The 21,730-nt window shown below is 34.3% G+C and overlaps 1 protein-coding gene across 1 annotated transcript; it reads right to left on the bottom strand.

The window, feature by feature from the left end:
- Window positions 1-997: 997 nt before the first annotated feature.
- On the bottom strand, window positions 998-20,708 carry LOC108916490 (citron Rho-interacting kinase). Its single transcript, XM_018722758.1, has 11 exons — window positions 20,048-20,708; window positions 19,756-19,989; window positions 15,774-16,439; window positions 14,505-15,020; window positions 13,874-14,446; window positions 13,546-13,821; window positions 12,835-13,479; window positions 9,456-9,820; window positions 7,723-7,989; window positions 7,371-7,669; window positions 998-2,308 (listed from the first exon to the last, which is right to left on the bottom strand). The coding sequence occupies exons 1-11, from the start codon at window positions 20,615-20,617 to the stop codon at window positions 1,134-1,136; spliced, it is 5,586 nt and encodes a 1,861-aa protein (XP_018578274.1). The 5' UTR covers window positions 20,618-20,708; the 3' UTR covers window positions 998-1,133.
- Window positions 20,709-21,730: the final 1,022 nt, after the last annotated feature.

Here is a 21,730-nt window from a genome sequence, read left to right on the forward strand (position 1 = left end):
TTTGATATGCTACACTTTTCCTGGACACCCTGTATATTTTAAAATGTAGCCATAATCAACACGTACCCAGCTAAACAGGTTTCTATAACATTTGCCGTTTGGTCCCTAGTGACCGAGGCATTACTGGCAGCCCACCCTGTATTTAATTTGGCTTGCCCAATATAAAAAATTTTGGGTAAGGGACCCACTTATACCAATGGGTTATCCAAAAGTCCCGGCAAGGCAGAAAAACTTTCGAATAATGCATTTTGGATAAAAATGTTTCAGACAAAAGTGTAAGGATTTTGACCTGGCTATCTGATGGTGACCTTGGATTTGACCTTCAAGGTCATTTGAAAGTTAAGTTTTTTAAATGGGAACCCCTATTTTTTATTGTGGATTTGGAAAAAGCAGGAAATTTTGTATAACTATGACCTTGACCACAACCCTCAAGGTCATTCCAAGGCCAAAGTTGTTTTTTTATTGGTAACCCCAATTTTTTATTACGGATTTAGAAAGAGTTGAAATTTAACCCTCATGTACGACCATGACTACGACTTTGACAATGACCCTCAAGATGTCAGTCAGGTTAATTTGTTCGAAAGTTTTTCTGCCGTACCGACACTTTTGGATAGCCCTGTACAGGATGTCACCTAAATGGTGGTGATTTAATCAAACTTGCTTAAACGAAAAATGTTTCAAAAAAAGTTACAGGGTGTTAAAGTTTACTTTTTATTTCTTTTTCTCCTTAACATAAATAGAATCCACTTAATCAATTTGAGCAAAATTTGCTGTTGCTTAGTTTCTCTTCATGAACTATGTTAAAATGAACGCCCTGTATGATTTAACCTAATAGGACCACACCATTTGGGTTCTAGATCATACCATTGAAGTATGTAACATTTGTTAAATGTTAAAATCCTATATTTAAATCAGCTGGTTTTACGAAACAAAAAAAAATATGTATTAAAAAATTTATTCATTCTATAATAACAATTAGTTAAAAAACATACCTAGATATAAAAATTAAAATCACAAACAATTAAATCCGACCAGGCAAGGCTCAGATCACCTATATTATTATATATAAGTACATCTTGAATTAAATTAAACTGTGTAAATGCTTCAGTCAAAAAGAATTTAAAAACTTAAAACTAATGCTGACTACTTTCTGAAAACTTGACCCTCCTTTGGCGGGTATCGATTTCATTGCTCTCCGCGTCGCTCAAGTTACCGTCTAAGCTCTGAACGATGGAACTAGTAAAGCTAAATCTATCGGAATCGTTTTCAGTCGATTCACTAACAGTGGAACTCAAATCGATATCCCCGAACTTCCTGGCATCAACAAATTTTATTTCGCCCGCTTGTACGACGTATATGCCTTTCTTGTTATACCCGACATACCTAAACTTATCCACTTCCAACCTGACACTGTCCAAACTCGTAATGGAGTCACTGCTGCTCTCGTTGCAAGTGTCCTCGTTTATTTTAACAATTTCTATGGCGGCGAACTGAACAATGTATAAATAGGGCTTGCTGAAGTGAAAGGCGAGCGGTAAATGTGTAGATTTGATCTCTGTGTTCCTAGACGACCTGCCGTACTCGTCGACAAATACTGAGAATTCGTTGAAGCACAGTAAGTACTCTTTCGGGTTCTTGGAAATCCGCAGTATAGCTAGCGGGAACGATCCCATTTTGTAACATTTCACCGCTTGCTTTAACTTGACATCTGATAAATCTAAGAACTCGTCCGCTTGGAACGTCTGCAAGTCGATCTCGAAGAACTTGTTGGCTCCCACTATTAACGTGTATTCAGTGAACAAGGCGCAGCTAGTAGGTTCGGCAGTGTCCAGAATCCTCTGCGGCACCAAATCCGATGTCTCCATGTCATAACTTAAGATAATAAGTTGTTTCGAGGTAGCTATGCACACTTTTTGGTGAGTTGGGAATTTCGATACTTGTAATATGTGAAAACCGTTCAAATTGTTAACGTTCACGTTTGTGTACTTAAGTCGCGGCTTGGTGCACTGGGCGCACTGCGATACGTTTATTAGGTGGTTTAAATCGCAGGATATGAGAGTGTTTTTGTCATTCACGATCATGAGGACGGTGTTGGTGTTTGGCATTATAGAAATGTGGTGTACTGCTGTTAGTCCCTCGATGTGCAATAAGTTTTTGTCATAGTAAGCGTAAAGGCCTTTCTCAGCGCCTATTATTTTTATATTTTCTGTTAAATCGACAACACAATTAACATTCACGTCTTCAGGGAGGCTCAGGAGCTTGTCGAATTTCGGTGTTTCGAAATCCTCACCGTAAATTTTTTGTAGAGCTAAAACAAGGAGAAATGTGAAAAAATCATACAGGGTATTTCAATATTCTACCAAAAAAATGTACAGACAGTTCTGATTTTATTTTTTATATTATTTTTCATACTCAGTTTGAACAGTAAATATAAGTGTAATGATTTTTGCAAAGAAATAATGAAATTTCAACAAGAGCACTTGTACGTATAGTTATTCACAAAATATTTTATTTCCCCTACTCGTTTGGCTTTTGTATAGGGTGTTCCAAATTTCACGTAAAATTTGAATTTTGTAGCATTTGTGTGGTAGTGTTGCCAACGAAAAAAAAATGACAGCGTGACAGCTGACAGCTGAGGGTTACTAAAAATGGAACTCTGCACGAAAAACAATGCATTTTCATTGTTGACCAATATTTTAAAAATAATGAAGGTTTGGCAGCTACAATTCACAATTTTCGTACAAAATATAGTCAGAATAGTGATTTAACTTCATAAACTGTGAAAAGAATTGAAAAATTCGGGGCGACTGGATCAATTAATGATCTTAAACACTCTGGCCGTCATTCGACAAGCCGTTCAACACAAAACGTCGAAGCAGTTCGTGAGAGCGGTGCTGAGAGTTCAGGAACATCAATTTGGTACCATGGTCAAAAACTGGTCATTTCGAGAAACTCTGCAGCATATGAACTGAAACCTATTGACCATGCAGAGCGAAGAGAATTCGTTGAATTGAACAAAATTGTCGCGTTTAGTGTTCAGAATGATTGTTGAGAAACAAATGAATCTACGTGTCACTAATGCGGATTTTGGACTGTAGGCATCATTGGACCATACTCCTTCAAAAATGCAGTGGATCAGGCAATAACAGATAATGGTGCTCGCTATCGCAACATAATATTTCAATTTTTTTTCAAGATATGAATGTAGACGAGATGTGGTTTCTACAAGATGGTGCCACATGCCATACAACCCGAGAAACAATTCAATTGAATGAATGAATCATTTCCTGGTCGTGCAATTTCCCGTTTTGATCAGAATAGACTGCCCGGATAATGTGACTTAACACCGTGGGACTTTTTTCTTTGGGGTTTTTTTAAGTCTAAGGTTTATGCCAACAAGCCCATGACCACCGAAAATTTCGACAAAAGAGCGTGTATGTGCCATCAAAGCCATGCAGGCCATTCACCCGATATGCTATTCCATACGTAACCCTATACTGCATACTTTATGAATCGATAAATAATTTACAATTATTAAATTTAAACTTTTGTTTTCTATCAATAATAATTCGTTAGTGAATTTTGGAACATCCTTTACATAAAAAATAAGACTGAAGGCATTTTTAAGCCGGCACCAGACACATTATGAATACTTGCAAGTAGAGGCACTTGCCATGTACACTAAAACTGCTTTATCTTTTCCATTGCGTCACAAGAAAGATTGGAATGAACTAAAACGAAAAATCCTAGTCAAATTAGTCAACGTTTTCATTTAATTGAAATGTCATCTTCACCATTCCCAAATTTGGATATCTCTCAAATTTTATTACTGGTTGCCTATATCATTACATTTAGGTACCTATTATACAGGGTGTTAATTAAGTATGTACAATAAATTCAACAGACGATTATTTGAGTGATTTTAAGACAAAAAGTTCATATAAACATTGGTACGCAGATGCTTCGTTTTGAAGATACAGGATGTTAAACTTTTGTAAAGAAATTGCTATTTCGTAAATATCTTATATACCCTTTACCCAATTTTGTTGTAATTTGGCAGTGTTATTTGTACTTTATGTTATTTTGATGTTACATATTAATAAAAAATTATAAAAAAATTATAATTTCCATCTTTGATGCTCTTCCTCCTCTGATTTTTTTTCATTTGCTAGGAATCGCCCTATAAATTACTGAAACTATTTATATACAGGGTGATTCACAAATGGTGACCGAAAATGAAATCTCATATTCTTTGGTAAATTTTTAAGGGGTTTTTCCTATAAAGTTTTTATCTAGGACGCCTCATTAAAAAGATACAGGGTGTTAAACTTAAAAAAATATTTACAATTTTTTAAAATAATTTAAAAACTATACTCCGCGATCGAAATTATAGAGTGATTCATCGCTAGCTCTTGGACTAGTAAGGAGGATGAGGCGTGCGGGGATCGAAAATGTAGAAAATATGGAAAAAATATAATAAAACATAACATCTATTATTTTTAGAGGTTTTATCGAGAAAACTTCAAAAATATTTTAGTAACATTTTGTTTTTAAATTTTAAGTGTTCTATAAAACGATGCCGTCTTGGGCATCGATAACCCACCACCACCCGGCTTACACCGCCGCACAATATTGTAGTGTTTACTATTAATATATTTATTTAAGTAGGTACTTACATATATTATAATAATTATCTCACGAATATTATCACTGCCACATAATCACTTTACTATTAATATATTTAAATACTTACATATCACATTATATATTTCACATATCACTGTTGCTATCACTATCACTAGAATCATCTTCACCCAAATGAATAATGACTGGTTCTATGAACACTTCTACCGCTGTATCAAGATCCCACATACGTTGTTCCTCTTTCTGTGCATGTCCAATACACTTACACCATGTTTCAGCAGTGACGTGATTAATAGCATCCTGTAATAATAATTTCATGTCGTTTATTTTAAAGGTGGTGTTCGTTTTCGTTTCGTGCGATTTAATTCTTTATTTGTGCCCAAACCAACTCAATTGGGTTTAATTCACAGTGGTATAGCGATAAACAGAGTACACGAATTCCTCGATCTTTGGCCATCTCATCCACTACATACTTAATGTATTGACCTTTTTCTCTTTAGCATACTATTCTGATTCCATTTCAAATATCGAAAATTCATGTCACACATTATTCTTCTAAGAACCTTATCAGAGAAATTAGGAATATCCTCATCTTCAGCTATTGCAGCTTGAATTTTCTTTATCGTTGGTATTTCATTTCTAAAGAAAAATCCATGAATTTTCCTACGTATGGAGTATTTCACGTCAACGTCGACTTCTATTTTCTTCCTCCCTCGTGTTTCCACTTTTTTCTTCTTTGGATTCACTTCTACACTATTTTTTATGGCACGATAAACAGTAGCAACGGATACTTTTGTCAACGAACTACACATATCAACAGCTTCACTTACACTTGTATTAGAATTTCGCGACCGAATTCCTTTATACACATTTTTTACCATTATTAATTCCGCATCGCATAGGTTAGGGCGTTTATGAGCAACAGACCGTTTGCCACAACCAGCACTTTGATCCATTTTAATTATTATTCCTATGTTTTAAAACGTCCCGATTGTATTTTTTTAATTTATAAATTTACTATAGTCACGGAATATGCAAACCTTCGCGCGCGCTTATAGTTTGACGTTTCTAACTACGGCTAACTCGAATTCTACGTACGTCCGTTTACACCCACTAAAAAGAGCATTTCCCTGTCTGTAATAAGTGTGATAGATAGAGATAGGAAATAAATCACGTTCAGTGTAACTCAATCTATGACTGTTATAGATCCTATCGATGTGCAAAGAGCAAATAATATTGAACCGTTATAAAAATCATTTTAAGTTTTATACACTTTACGTTAATAGTGTTTCTATATTATGTATGAATCACTCTCTATAATTTCGACCGCGGAGTATAGTAAGAGAAATAATTTGAAATTGGTCACATGTATTTATGTAAACATTGTCCAAAATCTGAGGGCTTTTCCTAAAATTTACATGCTCCAGTGGCGGAGATACAGGGTGGCATATTTTTTTAAATAAAACAGTACACTACTGCTTTACAGTAACAACCATGATATTTTCGGTTTCGTCTTACAATTTTCTACAAATTACTACTCTCTTATGTTTTTGGAAAAAAGCCTGATTTTCGAGCAAAACTTAAGAAACCAACTGGAAACAGTTTTACTTAAATGACATGACAAGCACTAATCATTCGGTTATTTATTTGAATAAAGAAATTAATAACATTAGTCGTCATTTTAATGATTTTATTTGAGTAAATACTAAAAAAATACCTCCATTTCCATAGACACAGGCGCGACATCTTTTTAGCAACGAAAATGTAATTTGTTCAAAATTTATTGTTGCTTGATTTTGATGAAAAGCATTGTATATTTTTTCTTCTAACTGCTCAAAATGTCAAAGTTGCTATCACAGCCCACTTTGTAATTTTAAAGAGATTATATTCGAATATCGAAGTATGTTCTCAGTTCGTTTTTTAAGTTTTACTCCTCAAAAATCAGGCTTTTTTCAAAAAACATATGAGAGTAGTAATTTGTAGAAAACTGAAAGACGAATCCGAAAATATCATGGTTATTTCCATAAAGCAGTGGCGTACTATTTTATTTAGAAAAATATGCCACCAATACCCTGTATCTTTACCACTGGAGAATGTAAATTTTAGGAAAAGCCCTCAAACTTTGGACAATATTTACATAAATCAATTTCAAATAATTTCACTTACTAGTCTTTAAATTATTTAAAAAAATTAAAAAATTGTATCTTTTTAACGAAGCGTCCTAGATAAAAACTTTATAGGAAAGACTCCCCTTAAAATTCACCAAAGAACACAAGGTTTCATTTTTGGTCACCATTTGTGAATCACTCTGTATAATTCAAGTTATATGGTTTTTAAATTTACTGACAAGTAATCTCTAGAGAAAGCTCATCTAATTATAAATATAAATAGAGCAAAAATAATACATTTTAAAATTGATTTTTGTGTATTTAAAATCGAGAATTTAAGAGGAAGTCAGAAGAATTCACAGGGAATTCAGAGGAAGTCAGTGGAATTCAGGGACAAATCAGAGGAAGTCAAGAGGTACTCAATAGGAATTCAAAGGAAGTCAGAGGATTTCAAAAGGAATTCAGAAGAAATTAGAGGAAGTTGGAGGAAATCAGGGTAAATTCCTTTGAATGAAGAAATTCTGGTGTTCAAAATTATAAACGTGGTTTACCCCTCGAAATCTTCAGTATAATTATGTTGGAAGAAAATTGTAACACTTTGTATATTGCTTTGCTTACCTAAGAACCATTTGTCCTTATCTTGTGCTGAAAGTGTCATAAAGATAAGACACTTCTGAGGCCAGCAAGTCGTATCGGGGGCTACTTCTACCTTCAGAATGAAGGCTAAGTCACTATTTGCAACCGGAACCCCTATTTCGGAAGGCAAAGGTTCCAGAATTACCTTCCCATGGCTATTTACGGGTTTCAAGGAAAAATCTTCAATCAACATAGATCCCTCTTCGTTCGGGGGTTTCGTATAGATGTTTATGGACGTATTCGTCAAACAGGCATAGCGTTTCTCCCAAGAATTGGTTTTCCTAAAAATAATATTTTTAAAAGAAAGTAATTAAAAAAGGAAACAATAACTTACCCTGGTACTTTAATCCAACCTTCGATGTTAACAATTTCATTCTCGGACAACTTCGACGCTGACACATCGTTTTTAGGTTCTAAGCTGTCTTTGTAGTGTTTGGCAAATCCATGGGGTAAACCACAAGTGTTGGGAATCGCTGTAGCGCATTGCGGATGAGTCGTAACGTTACACTCCTTACAAACGTTCATGGATCTCCCTAGAGCTATCGAATCAGAGCAACTCGCGCATTTCATCGATGATTTGGCACACAATTTCGAGTCAAACCTAACAGTTATTAGATATTAATTTTAGGTAACTATAAAGAAAAATAACACAGTTTCAAACTTTCATAATTTTTTGTGTGTGTATGAACACTAATCGTCACCTTTTGAACTCGATAGTGAACTGATTTAGTTGCTTTGTTCTGGTTGCACAAAGTTGCAAAATTAAGGATTACATTGGCAGAAAACAAGGGAAAATTTGACATTTTTAACAGGAATCTGAAATTGTTTTAAGACATTGACAACTGACAATTGTTTCAGTGATTGGTCGAACCAGTTAAAATTCAGCGAGTAGATAATTCGATGGTCATCCCAATCAGATCGAGAATATCAGGAGAACTATAATCAAGATCGTTCAGGGCCAAAATTAGAGCAGCGACAAAACTATTTAGCTACAAGATCACAATGACATGTGATGTAGATCATATATGGACAACCCCCGGCCCTCCACCAGCTTCAATCCGGCCCACGAGAGATTCAGAAAATTCAAATAAAGATATCAATTCAAATCGATAAATAATATTATTAAGCGTACGCAGTGGAACGCCACAGATCGAGTCAGAATTAGTAGAGTACGATCGAGAAACCTCTCAGCGCGCACGTCATCTCATTACTTCTTAACAACTGATAAAGTTCACATCGCATATTCGCGAATGGTCAAGAGTATGACGTGGAAAATATTCCAGCAAATTCTATCAACATGTCTGGTTTAAAAAAGCAGAAAGTGGGCACAGAATGTCGTCAATTCCAAGACAAATGGACTGATGAATACTTTTTTTATCTTGCACAGTGGTAAACCTATGTGTTTATTGTGCAATGAAACAATTTCTGTTTTAAAAGAATACAATATGAAGCGGCACTACTCCAGCAAGCATTTCGCTCAATATAAATTACACACGGGCCAGTTAAGAAAGGATATAATTAAAAAACTCATTACCGATTTAGGGAAACAGCAACAAATGTTCCATTCACAAAAATCAAATCTAGACAGTGTTGTTAAAGCTAGTTTTATAATTAGTTCCAAAATAGCGAAAACATCAAAGTCATTTTCTGAGAGACAGTTTGTTAAAGAGTGCCTAGTAGAAGTTGCAGAACTTTTGTGCCCAGAAAAGAAGAAAAGAGTTTGAGAATGTGAGCTTATCGTGACGTACTGTTTTTCGTCGTATAGATATGATGGCTAGTGATATCAAAAAATCATGACAATAGGTACGTCAACTGTCAGATGGCAGCACCAGAATCGTCCATTCTCGAAATATAAAACGCAACCCTGCCATATTCTGCTAGTTTATCATTTCTTCGTCCTCGAGTTTTCACCCGTTTTCCAAAGAACCTCAATCCAAAACCTCAAAACATCTTTGGATTTGTGCTTAGTTAAAAATTGTGTATAGTAAAAATTATCGAAATCCAAAACTGCGTTATTCTTCTGTACAAATTTTTTAGCTCATTTACAACTGCAACAGACATACATACCTGTGCGGTATATTGTGATGCATCCTTTGTACCGAATTCTGCCTATAAAGATCGCTCTTCTGCTTGCTCGGAGAGTTGACGAGCTGCTGCAGTGCCACTTTACTTTTCGGTGACATAATTTCCGATTTGTGTCTCTGCACCTTATCATTTACCTTATTTATCAAACCCTGACTTGCACTTAACATCGTGGCGGCCTTTAAACGGTACAATTCCTCGTTGAGTTGTTTGTTAGTCTCCCGTTCCTTATACAGTTGCGTTTCTAAATCCTTGTAGTTGAGGATGGGCAGAGGAGGTTGATTCTCCTTCTTCGAACTGCCAAACAGTACCTCGGTGAATGTCCTTTTCTTGTTGTTCAGTTCGTCAATCTGTCAAAATGACAAGGAATGTAACTAGATTTTAACTGGTTCAAAAACTTAAATTGTTTTATTATAAAATCTATTTGGTATTTTAATTGCTAGTAGAAATTAAACCATCGAGATTCAATGATTGATACATTAACGGTCAAAATTGGAATATAGATGGTGTATCTTTGAATCACGGGCATCATTGCACCCGGGCAAGGAATCAAATTAAACCTACTCGACTCCATGTTTTTGGGGATGCTCTTTTAGATGGTGTCCACAGAATTTGAAAAAAACATTCAGACCATGAAAACGGACTTCCAAGTTGAAAAACAGGAATTTTATCCTATTTTCAATCTTTGTACCGTGTTTTGAAGATTCTATCGCTAAGGTAAGTGCCTAAAACCAGTGGAAGAGTGCGTATAATCTCTCAATATAAAGGATATATGATGTGCACATTGACTGATGAATCAAAATAATGGCGGCGAATCGGAAAATGGTGGTATCAGGTTTTACCATTGTTTTATTCAAGAGGCGGGTTTTTTGAGAAAATCTCAAGAGAAAAAAGTCTTAAAATTGGTCTAAGAACACGTTGAAAATTTCCAAGAATTTTTTTGGGACATTTTTCAAATTTTCGACTAGCTAATTTTAACTAAATTGAGTCTCAGAAAAAAAAACGAAGAAAATTCTTGAGCTTCTTTTGATTCTAAATACTTTCATCAATTTTATATATGGAATACTCTCCAAAATGTCCAAAATTCAATAATTTTGAACAGTGATGAAATTCCAGGAAACATGGGGAAAAATTGTGACCCTTTCTATTTTCCATTCTGAATATTTCCGTTACCATCACATTCGCTCCTTTGCCTGAACCTAGTCAATTCTTGTTATCTTGGCTCCAATTGGGTTTATCATGAATGATTCTATTTTAGGAATTAAGCTAACTGATGGGAAAATACCACTGTAAAATTTTTAAACAATCATTTTTTTTTTGGCCTAAAAGATACTTTGAACCTATAATATGGGACAAAAAGTTATACGTGAAAATTTTTTTCTTTGACATTTCCCGCTCATTCCCAAGCGTGTTACCTGCTTCAAGTAAATACCTGCTCGGACAGTACATGTACATCGTAATGTCTTACCTATTGATTTCTAACATCTCCAATACACGAACAGATGGCTTTAGAAAGTATGTATATTCAGTTTGAAGCATTTTTAAGCAAAAGTACGTTAATGTAGTGTTAGTATACATTCGAGAAGGATGTAACTTCTTTGTTCGTAATCACGTTTTTTTATGTAGTATTGATTTTAAAGTTTAAACTGTTTACTTTGAAACTCAAATGAGTGACGAAAAAGTATACGTGGGCAGAAAAGGTATTAAAAAAATCTTATCCAATATGGTGTCTAAAAGTTACATTGAGACGGCCATTGAACAGATTGAGGTTGAGAATGATTCGAAAGGAGTCAGTGTGTCTGCTAAGAAATTAAAAGTTTTTGATGATGATTTTGATATTAATCATGAATTCGGTTACAGAATTGTTAATTTTTTGGCTGTGTTCAATGCCATTCGCAAAACGTGAAGTGTAAAACATGCGATTCCGATATAAAGTATCACAAAAGAAGTCTTCGGAGCTTAGGTTTCAAAATAGTAATCATTTGCCTGAAATGCACAGTTCCAAGCAGTCAATTTATAAGAAATACATATGAAATTAACTGTTCAATAGTGCGTGCTAGTAATGCGACTGTTAGGAGTAGAGCTAAACGGAATAATGTTTTGTGCATTCATGGAATTGCCATGACCTATACTTCAATCTTTTTATGACAGTTTTTTTCAATGTAGAATCACACCCTTAAATATTCGTATATCATTAACACCCTGTATAACTTATTTCAAAACTTTTAAATGTGTTTTTCTCGAAACACGACTTTTCAAAACGGCACACAGCATATAACTCCAACAATTTTCAATATTTTCATTTGAAATTTTAACCACATCTTGAGAACAACATTTTGAAGTGAATTACGTACGGGATTTTTGATAAGTTAATTCAAACATTTTTTATAATCATATGATTGCCCTTTTTTTGGTCGAAAATTGAAGGTTTTACTTCAAATATTTGCCAATCACACAAAAATCAAAATTCTTAAAATCCCGTACGTGTTTCACTAGCTATGTATGTAGATTAAGAGGACATTTTTTATTTTGTTCCAGATTCAAATTCAGAATTCAATTCATTTTACAATATTTATGAACAACTTTTTTTTTCTTTAATAATGCCTAATTACATCATTGAATAGTATTTTCTTATTACTTTTCCGACCATCCAAAAATAAATGTCAAAAAACTCCTTTTTTGGTTGTTAAAGTGGTGTTACCCCTTAAACAGCTCTGAAATATTTTTCAGCATTAATCCAGGTATTGATTGAATTTTAAAGTAATACTAGAAAGGTAGGCAACTAGGTAGGACTTGACCTTTCTCTCGGACCTTCCGCGGTGCGTTGTCTGTGGGTTGGTAAATAATATATAACATTCTTCAAAGAAAAAAAAAAAAAGAAAAAATGCGACCTGCCCGCGATTCGAACTCCGGATCTTTGGCTTTGCAGTCGCGAGTTTACAAAATGAGCTACGGCGATCTAACGCTGGGTGGAGCCTACACGGGCTATTTGAAACTTTGGGTCTCCGCGAATGTTAACAGAAAATTGAAGAATGTTCAAATCAAGTTTTATCGTTAAAGTAGCATGTCTAAAAGATCGAAACCGGTGCCTAACGGCAAAATAACGACTCACCGTGGCCTGATCGGCCGCGAAAACGTGTCAAATGACAAAATTTATTTTGACGTCTTCACTGACGTTTGTCTCCATCTCTGTTCAAATATCGGATATACTTCCGGTATCTCACTCCCACCGAAAAAAGTCAATTTTCGGTGAGGACTCTTTTTAAAGTGGAAATTTCACATCGAAGGCGCGAACAGATCGCCTTCAAAATATGATGTTGGGATAAAGGAAGGACCGTAAAAAAATATCACTTTTAACTGTTACCTTTGACTGCAAATAATCGATCAATTTGATCTGCTGCTTAATAGTCGACTCGGATTTCAACTCCCTTTCCTTATAATAATTGCTTTTCTCAATTAAAACCCCATCGAGTTCGTCCAGCTTTTGAAACAGTTCCATCTTGTCTTGCTTCAACTCTCCAAGCTGGTGGTTCAATTTATGGTTAACTTCTTTCACCTTATTCAACTTGGTTAGATAGTCCGATACTTCTTGCTTGATAACCTTATTTTCCAACTTCAAATCTGAAACTTGTCGCTCGTACGATTTCAACTGCACCTCCAAATCTGATATTTTCTCCTCGGCAATCGTGAGTTCATCCGAAAGATTCGTCGTGCATTGTTTGTACTCCATACATTGAGTTTTGTACGAGGTACACTCGTTTTGCAAACACTGAATGTCTTCGTGCAGCCTTTTTGTTTTCATTTCGGCAAGTAGTCGCAGAGATTTCTCTTCATTGGCTTGTTTCTTGGCTTCCTGGATGTCTTCCTTCGCCTTACAGAGGTCCTGGATAAGCTTCTCTGTGTTGCCGTTTAAAGCCGTGTGTTTCGCTTCAAAGGAGGCGTTTATTTTCTCGTACTCTATAACCTGGTTCTCTAAAAGGGTACACGCTTCTCTAAGTGCGGATAAATTCTAAAAAAAAAATTAAAATTAAATTGTTTATTAACTTTTTAAAGAATTATGTTTATGTTTATTTACCAAATTTGTGTTTTCAATCTCTCGCTTTGTTTTATCTAGTTCGTCACAGATACTGCTTTTTTCTTTTTGTATACGTTCGGCTAAGTCCAATAACCTTGATTTTTCTGTCTCGTATTTTTGTATTTCATTCTCAAGCGCGTATTTTTGTTTTTTTAAATTGAACACATCGGAGTTTAGAGAATTTATTTGAACATCTTTGGTTTTTATAATATCCTTCAGTTCTTGAATAATCATTTTTTCTTCATCCGTCTTTTCTCGTTCTCTAGCCAGTGTATCCTAAAAAAAATTTGTACATGCACTCGTATTGACATCGAAGAGATTTTCGTACCTGCAAATTGTTGTAATTATCCTTCACCTTAATCAATTCCATTGAAATCGACTCATTGATACCGCTGAGTTCCAAGAGAGCAGCTTCACTCCTTTTTTTACTTTCCACTAATGTTTTGGTATACTCTTCGATTTTACCATTTAATTGTTTAATTTCGGCCTGTGCGTCTTTTAATTCCCTTTCCAAAATTCTCTTGTCTATTTTACAATTCCCGAAATCTTTTTCCATGCGCCAGTACTTGGTTCTCAGTTCTTTCAATTCTTGATTTTCCGTAACAATACTCTCCGATTCCTGTAGTTGTTTCTTCAACGCTTGGCATTTTTCCCGCTCTTCAAATAGCTGACTTTCCAATTGTGCCACTTTCCTGTCATTCTGCATGTTCGTGATGGTTTTCTTCATATTTTCGATTTCCTTCTTGTAGTCTTCCAAAGTTTTTGTCTCTATCTGTAGGAATGTGTTCCGGTTTTCTAAGTCTTTAACAGTTTTGTGGCTTTTATCGACGATTTCCTGCAAACGTGCAATCTCTTCTTTATACGTCTCCATTTTGCCTACATCATTTTCCAGAACGGTAACCTTAAAACATTTACAAAAGTTACCAAAAAAAAAAAAAATGAGTCACCCTTAAACTTACCTGATCACTCAGTTGACGTATAACTTTTTCTGCTTCATCCACTTTAGCCTTCAGATCAGTATATTCCTCTTCCGATTGCTTGAGTTTCGCTACTAATGTTTCTTCTTTTTCTTTCATCCTACCCACCTTTCCTTCCAAAACGTTCTTCTGATGCGATTCGTCGCTTAGTTTCCTCTGTAACTCAGCGATGGTACCCTGCGTCTCGCTGGTTATCTTCTCCAGACGAGACTCTAAACCGATGACGCTCCTTCTACTCAAATTCTGTACCTTCTCCAGGGATTCCTTGTGTTTACCTTCCAAATTGAGTGCGTGCTGCAGCTGCTCGTTCAGCATGTTGTTCGTTGTAGTTAGTTGGGTTATCTTTTCCTTCTGCTGTTCTATCTCCAAAATTAAGGCATCTACTTTAGATTTTTCTGCCATCTCCCACTTCAACTTTGCGCCCTTTATGAGGTCAAGTGCCTTGCGTTCTAACTCGGTACGATCCTTCCTTTCCAGTTCTAATGTTCTTTTAAGGGCCTATAAAAAAATTTAAACAATGTGTTTGGAGTTTACTGAATTGCTGCCAGAATTACTTTTCTTCGTTTGAATTTGAGTAATTATATTGGAATTCTTCTAATTAATCTGATTATTACGCACTGCAATAATTAATATTTGAATTAATCTATAAATTATACTATATACATTCTTTAATTATCAAATATTTCAAACATTCTTTTAAATCTTACAAACTCACCATACAGAGTATCTCAAAATTGAATTCCATTGTTTTACTCTATTTTTATTAATATGTCGTGTGTTAAATTTATAAAACACTTTCAATTTCAATTGTACTTGTATACAATAACTCCTACTCCTGTTCTTGTGTCATTTTTTGGAAAACTGATAATTTACAAATTTTTTGTGAAAATATATTTGTAGATAACAGCGTATAGATAAGTTGCATTATTTTGACTTTAATATGGATGAAATACATATTTACTGGATATTGTGTGTGTAATTTCTGGACAGGGTTTTAGTCACAGAACCCTTAGATTATCATTAGTTAATAAATTAATAGCTTCTTTTTGAAGATGTTTTTTGCATTTATATTAGTTCAAAGGACATATGACTACATCCGATGAAAATTATAGAAAATTTATTCATTTGAATTAGCTTTAAAAGTAAAGTAAAACAACAAAAGCATATTAAAAATGTCTAATTAAAAATGTCTAATTAAAAAAGCTGCAGTATTATGAAAAACAATATTGTTATTTTCCAGAAAAAACTTACCACATTCTCAGCAATATTATTTGCCAAATCTTTCTCCAGTCTATCTCTTAAATTTTCTATACTTTCCAGCTTCCTACACTTCTCCTCTAATTTTCTTTCTAAAACATCTCTTTCCTGATCAAAATCCTCATTTTTCACTAACTTCCTCCTCAGACTCTCTACCTCGTTCTTCAAGCCTTCCACCACCTCATCTTTTGCCACGATCTTTCTGTTAAAATTTCCCTCGAAACTGTTCAAGTCATGGGTAAACGTAAACCCTATAAAGGGCAAGTTACGACCCGAAAACTGGGTACGCTTCTTGAAATTCTCAATCGTAGGGGTTTTCTTTTTACTCTGTATGTCTGTGAAGTTGCTAGTGTCATCTACAGAAGTAATTTTTGGTACAAAAGGGGGCACTTGGTCTCTAAGGGTATCAAAATGGGTGTTTCTGAACAAATCATGCTTGCGTATTTGGTTAGCGCTCAGTCGAGTCTTGTGATCTGTTATCAGAGCTTTAACAAAGTTTACGTATGCTTGACTTAGCACAACATCGGGTGGAAACTTCAGATTGTTCTTAGAGTTCATTATTTTTGAGTAAATTAATGTGGAGTTTTGACCAGTAAAGGGAGTGTTGCCGATTGTTAGTTCGTAAGCTACTATGCCTAAGGACCAAAAATCGCAGGAAACCTATCCAAAATTAATTGATCATTATTATGTTTTGAAAAAATATACCATTTTAGGAGTTGATCAACATACGCTATTTATTTCAGTGACTAAGGGGCTATTGTCTTGCTTTTCAAAAACCAGTGTACTGGTAAAATTTGGTACAAAAGTTGTAGAGATTGCTAAATAAATCAATGTTATTAGTTTTTGAGTATCTTGTAAAAGTCCCTAATTATGATATTTCTCTGTGATATTTTAGAATAACATTATTTTGAGGTTAGTTCCTATGGTACACAAGGTGTCCAGAAAATAGTGGGTTACAACTCTACATATATATTTTTTGAGGTTGAGGTTTGAAAATTGATTGATTTTTCATTTAATTTTTTTATTGCCATTACAATTAGATAATTTTTGCTATATTTGAAGCTACTTCTACTAAAGCATTCAATTTACCAGTGGCGACGCACCGCTTCACCTAAAACTTCCGTTTGGTTGTGCAATTTAAAATTATTGTTAGTTTTATATAAATATTATAATTTAGGTATAATTCTATATTGAAAATGTATTGTTTGTTTGTTTAATACTTAGAAATAAACGGAATAGTTGCACGGTGAGTGCCTTCTAAAAAAACATTGCCTTCATTGAGTGTGAACATCAACCTCGGACCATATTCAACTTATAGTACACCCAAGTGACGCACATTGAAAGCAGTCTATATTCTGCTTTTCTTTGTAGCGTTGTTTACAGCGGTTGTCATGACAACAAGGAGGCCAACACTGGATTAAACTATGGCATGGGGGAACGAGTGATACAGAAATTGAAGCAGAATTGCCCATCACCTGCCTTTAACAGTTTATACGATACGCGTCGCCCAGTGTACGATTATAACGGTTCTTAATTAATATTTGTTTTGTATAATAATTATTGAAGAAATGTTTCCCATGTATGATCTAGTATGTATTTTATTGGAAACGCCATTTTCCAGATGGAAAATTGAGGACAAAAGGATTTTTTAAATTGCGAGAGACCTGTGCCTTATCCTCTCGATATAGAAAACAGAGGAAGTCAAAGGACGTGTACGTTCAAAAGTTTCGGAAAGAATGGTACTCGGAGTATAAGTGGTTGTGTGGAAGTGTTCATTTAAAAAAACTTTTCTGTACCCCGTGTTTAAATGTGGGTGTAAAGTCGGGCGTGTGGAATAAGAAGGGATTTAACAATTTTGGGAGTCACGCGAGGCTGTCGTAACCACAAAGCTTCTTTGGAACATAGATGTGCAGTGTGCGTTAATGTTCGCAGAAGTCCACAAGCCGAACTAATATTTCTATTTTTATAAAATCTAAATGAAAATCCTTCTCATGAACGTTAGTTTTTCGGTAATATTGCAAATGCAACTAAAAATTTTCAGATTCATTATTTTTTATAAAATCTAAATGAAAATCCTTCTCACGAACGTCAGTTTTTCGGTAATATTGCAAATGCAATTAAAAATTTTCACCAGCGGTGATTTTTTTTTCTTTTTAGTCAATCAATGAATATGCTCACCTATTCTCAATGTCTCGAGCCGTCACTGCAATTTACCCCCCAAAAAAACGTATAGCCCTAGTTATTTTTTGTGGTTTTAAAGACTATATGAGTCTTTTTAAGTGATAAAGGTACACTTGTCTATTATCGATGCAACTAACCATTTTTGAAATAAACGTATTAAATGATAAAGAAACCAAACTCTCTCCAACATATCTTAATAATATTAATAGTAACAAAAACCTTAAAAGTACTTAATTTGCTGCATAAATGACTAGTTTTTCATGTATCTATTTCTACTAAGATACACCAAAAATTGTATGGTCCCTTCAGCATTAAACTTGTTTATATCGAAACATTTGTTGTACTGACATCAAACTTGTACACCTTTTTCAGTTAAATGGGAAAATCTTAAACCCTATGGTAAAAATAAAAAGTAAGTCTATACATTTTTTTAAGAGACGAGACCACTCCTTAGCTTCTAAAGTAGCTATCAATAAATTTGACACAATAGTAGAAATTGCTTTAAATAGCATAACTTCTAGCCAAAAAGCTTCCAAATTTTTTGAAAATCAGAAATGTAATAAAAAGTAGGTTTTCATTTCACGAGAAGTAATGAAAAAAAATATATAAAAAACTGATATTTTTACAAGTTCTACCCAAATATGAAACAATGCTATAATCATTTCCTATACATCCTGTATGTTACATACTACCTATACTCGGCGGCCAAAATTATAAAGAGTGACTAATACATAATATAAAAACACTATTACCATAATGCGTATAAAATATAAAATGATTTCTATACAGTTCAATATTATTTATCTTTGTGCCGCTCGCCATGCACATCGGTAGAATCTATAATCGTGTATAGAGTTAATCTGAACGTCGATCTATATTTTATCTCTGTCTTTTGCACTTGGTAGGGAATAGGGAAATGCTTTTTTAGTGGGTGTAAACGGACTTGATTTGCCCAACTTGAGAAACGTCATAGCATAAGCGTAGACGAGGAGTCTAATTCCATGGCTATAATAAATTTATAAATTAAAAAAACACAACTGGGACGTTGAGAAAATATTAGATGTTATGTTTTATTATGTTTTTTCAATATTTTCTATATCTTGTTGCCTTTTACGCAGACATGCCAATGGATTTTCGTTCCCGGCACGCTTCATCCCCCTTACTAGTCCAAGAGCTAGCGATGAATCACTATCTATAATTTTGACCGTCGAGTATAAGTATAATGTAAAATTCCACTTTACACAAAAAATGTACTCTTGTTGAAATTGCTGAAATTGACTTCAGTCAAAGTCAGAGTTCTAACTGTGAATATAGGGTGTTGCCTAAGTAATCTAGATATTGAGATTCTTTATCTTTCCAAGAAAAAATATTCATAAATATGCCCTAGAATGTATCGTTTTTGACATACAGGGCATTGCAAATTTAACATTTTTATTGTACTAAGAGATGATTTCGTTGTCAAACTTTTATCAAATAAATATCTTAGTTGAAGGCATTTTTGACTGAAATTTGTAGAAAAACTCATGTGCTGAAGAAAACTTAACTCATAAAAGATTAAATCAAAACACACATATTTAGCATCCTAAAAACTATTTGTACAAATTTCAAAAGCAATGTAATGCGGTACATTGCTTTTCGAAAAAGATATATTCAAAATTTGATCATTTTTACGGCCTTGAAGCCCTGTACCTCGAAAACAGAATAGCCATAGTCCATATCTATGTTTACTGGCCCCCTGATTCTATGGCACCTTGATTCAAAACATCGTATATTATTAAAAAATATAAAAACTTACCCCATATCCTACATCCTTATCATTCTTATTATCTAAAGATTGTAGAACCTCAGGCGCAATATAATCTGGAGTTCCCACAGGAGGGCTAATATTTACCAAACCACTATCATTCAACTTTGCCGCAGATCCAAAATCGGCAAGCTTCAAATGTCCACAACGGTCAAGCAATACATTATCTGGTTTGATGTCCCTGTGTACATACCCCATTTTATGGAGATCCTCTAATGCTAAAACCTAAAGGCATTCATAAACATAAGTACTTATTTTAAAAAACAGACTATTTGCAATTTACCAATTCAGCGATGTAAAAAGTAGCAGCACTCTCTGGTAATGTACCTCCTTGTCTGTACAGAAGCCCTAATAAATCTCCTCCAGGATGGTATTCCATTACAAAAAACAGGTAAGTATTGTCTTGGAAAGAATACTGTAAGGAAGTCAACCATTGCGAATTACCAAAAGCCATAATATTCCTTTCTTCTTCATAGGAAGTTCTCTTTGTATCACTGTCGATCTTTCTCAGAGTTTTCATGGCATAAACATCACCAGTTTGTTTTTCTTTAACTAGGTGAACTTCGCCAAAGTGACCGCGACCAATAACGTCTTTAACTTCAAAATCAGTTATATTTACCCTAAGTCGTTTTAATTCTTTTATTGTTTCTTTATGCTTATCCACGAATTGTGCAATGTTTGCGTCGTATTTCTGTAAATTTTCCAGAGAACATTCATCATATAAAGCTTGCAAAACATCGAAAAGGCTTTCCCGGGCTAGTAAATTCGTCGAGTGTAACTTTGCAGTTTTTCCAATGATTTCAGCGTTCAGCCGAGCTATTCTAACACTCACAGGTTCTTTTGATGACTCCATAATTATCAATGAAGTAAAAAGCGATTACTGGCGAATAATTATAGCATAATTTAAAAACAAACAATCTTCCATAAGAAACCGTTACAAGACATTTAAACTGACGGACAGATAGAAAGTAGGATCAAAAATCAACGACAGCGACAGGTGGAGAATAAATAAGGGTTTTTTGGCGAGAAAACCGCTAACCCGGTTAACTATAGTTTGTTGAGGATTGACGTTTTGGCGAGAAATGTAGTTAACCCGGTTTGGCAGAGTTTGCCTAACCATCAAACCGGACTTGTGGGTTGGTTTGGATATTAAGTTAATATTTCTATCTTTGTTTATTTATTTTCTGTTTCGTACCTAGTCACTACTTCGTTTTTTAGAGGTTTGGATAGGTATAAGTTTTAGAGGTTTGGATAGGTATAAGTAATCGAGGATCCAAATAACTTTAATCGTAGATATGCATTTTCTATATTGTACTGTATAGATCTTTATTAACTTCCTTTTAGACGATACATTTACGTGGGAATAGATATTTGTGAAAAGGTAAACCCATTTTGATTTAATAACCATCTATACATTAACGTTATTTCATGGATGTGCATTTCAGATTAGGAATAACAATTATAGTATATAAGAAATAATCAAACAACTTGAGCTACGAGCACTATCATAGATTATAGGTTACGATTTTATTATTGATTAGATATCCAAACCAAAAGAATTTTTGCGAGTTCTGTCAAATGTTAACTCAAACTCTTAACACAATCAAACTCGAGCTAACCGGGTTTGATGTGGTTTGGCTCGCCAAAAAACCCTTAATCATTTTTACTTCTTGTAATCAGGTGAAAGTAAATACTACTGAGAAATTTTCATTGCAAATTTTCTAATTTTTTAATGTTTATAAGACAACCTTCAAAATTAACCCTAGAAAGATTGATAATTCTCTCATATCATATTGACATCATTTTTCATCAGCTTCACGATCATTGCTATCACATTAGAGTATTCTGCTGGAGTTTCGTTCCTTCTTGGTTAATGAAACGAAATAAATTTTTGTCGAAGCATCATCTACTGTACACTTTACCTGATGAAATCTGAGAAAAATGTATTAAAATAATTGTAGATCTT

This window comes from Anoplophora glabripennis, unplaced genomic scaffold, assembly GCF_000390285.2.
Source record: "Anoplophora glabripennis isolate ALB-LARVAE unplaced genomic scaffold, Agla_2.0 scaffold1482, whole genome shotgun sequence".
NCBI classification, from domain to species: domain Eukaryota; kingdom Metazoa; phylum Arthropoda; class Insecta; order Coleoptera; family Cerambycidae; genus Anoplophora; species Anoplophora glabripennis.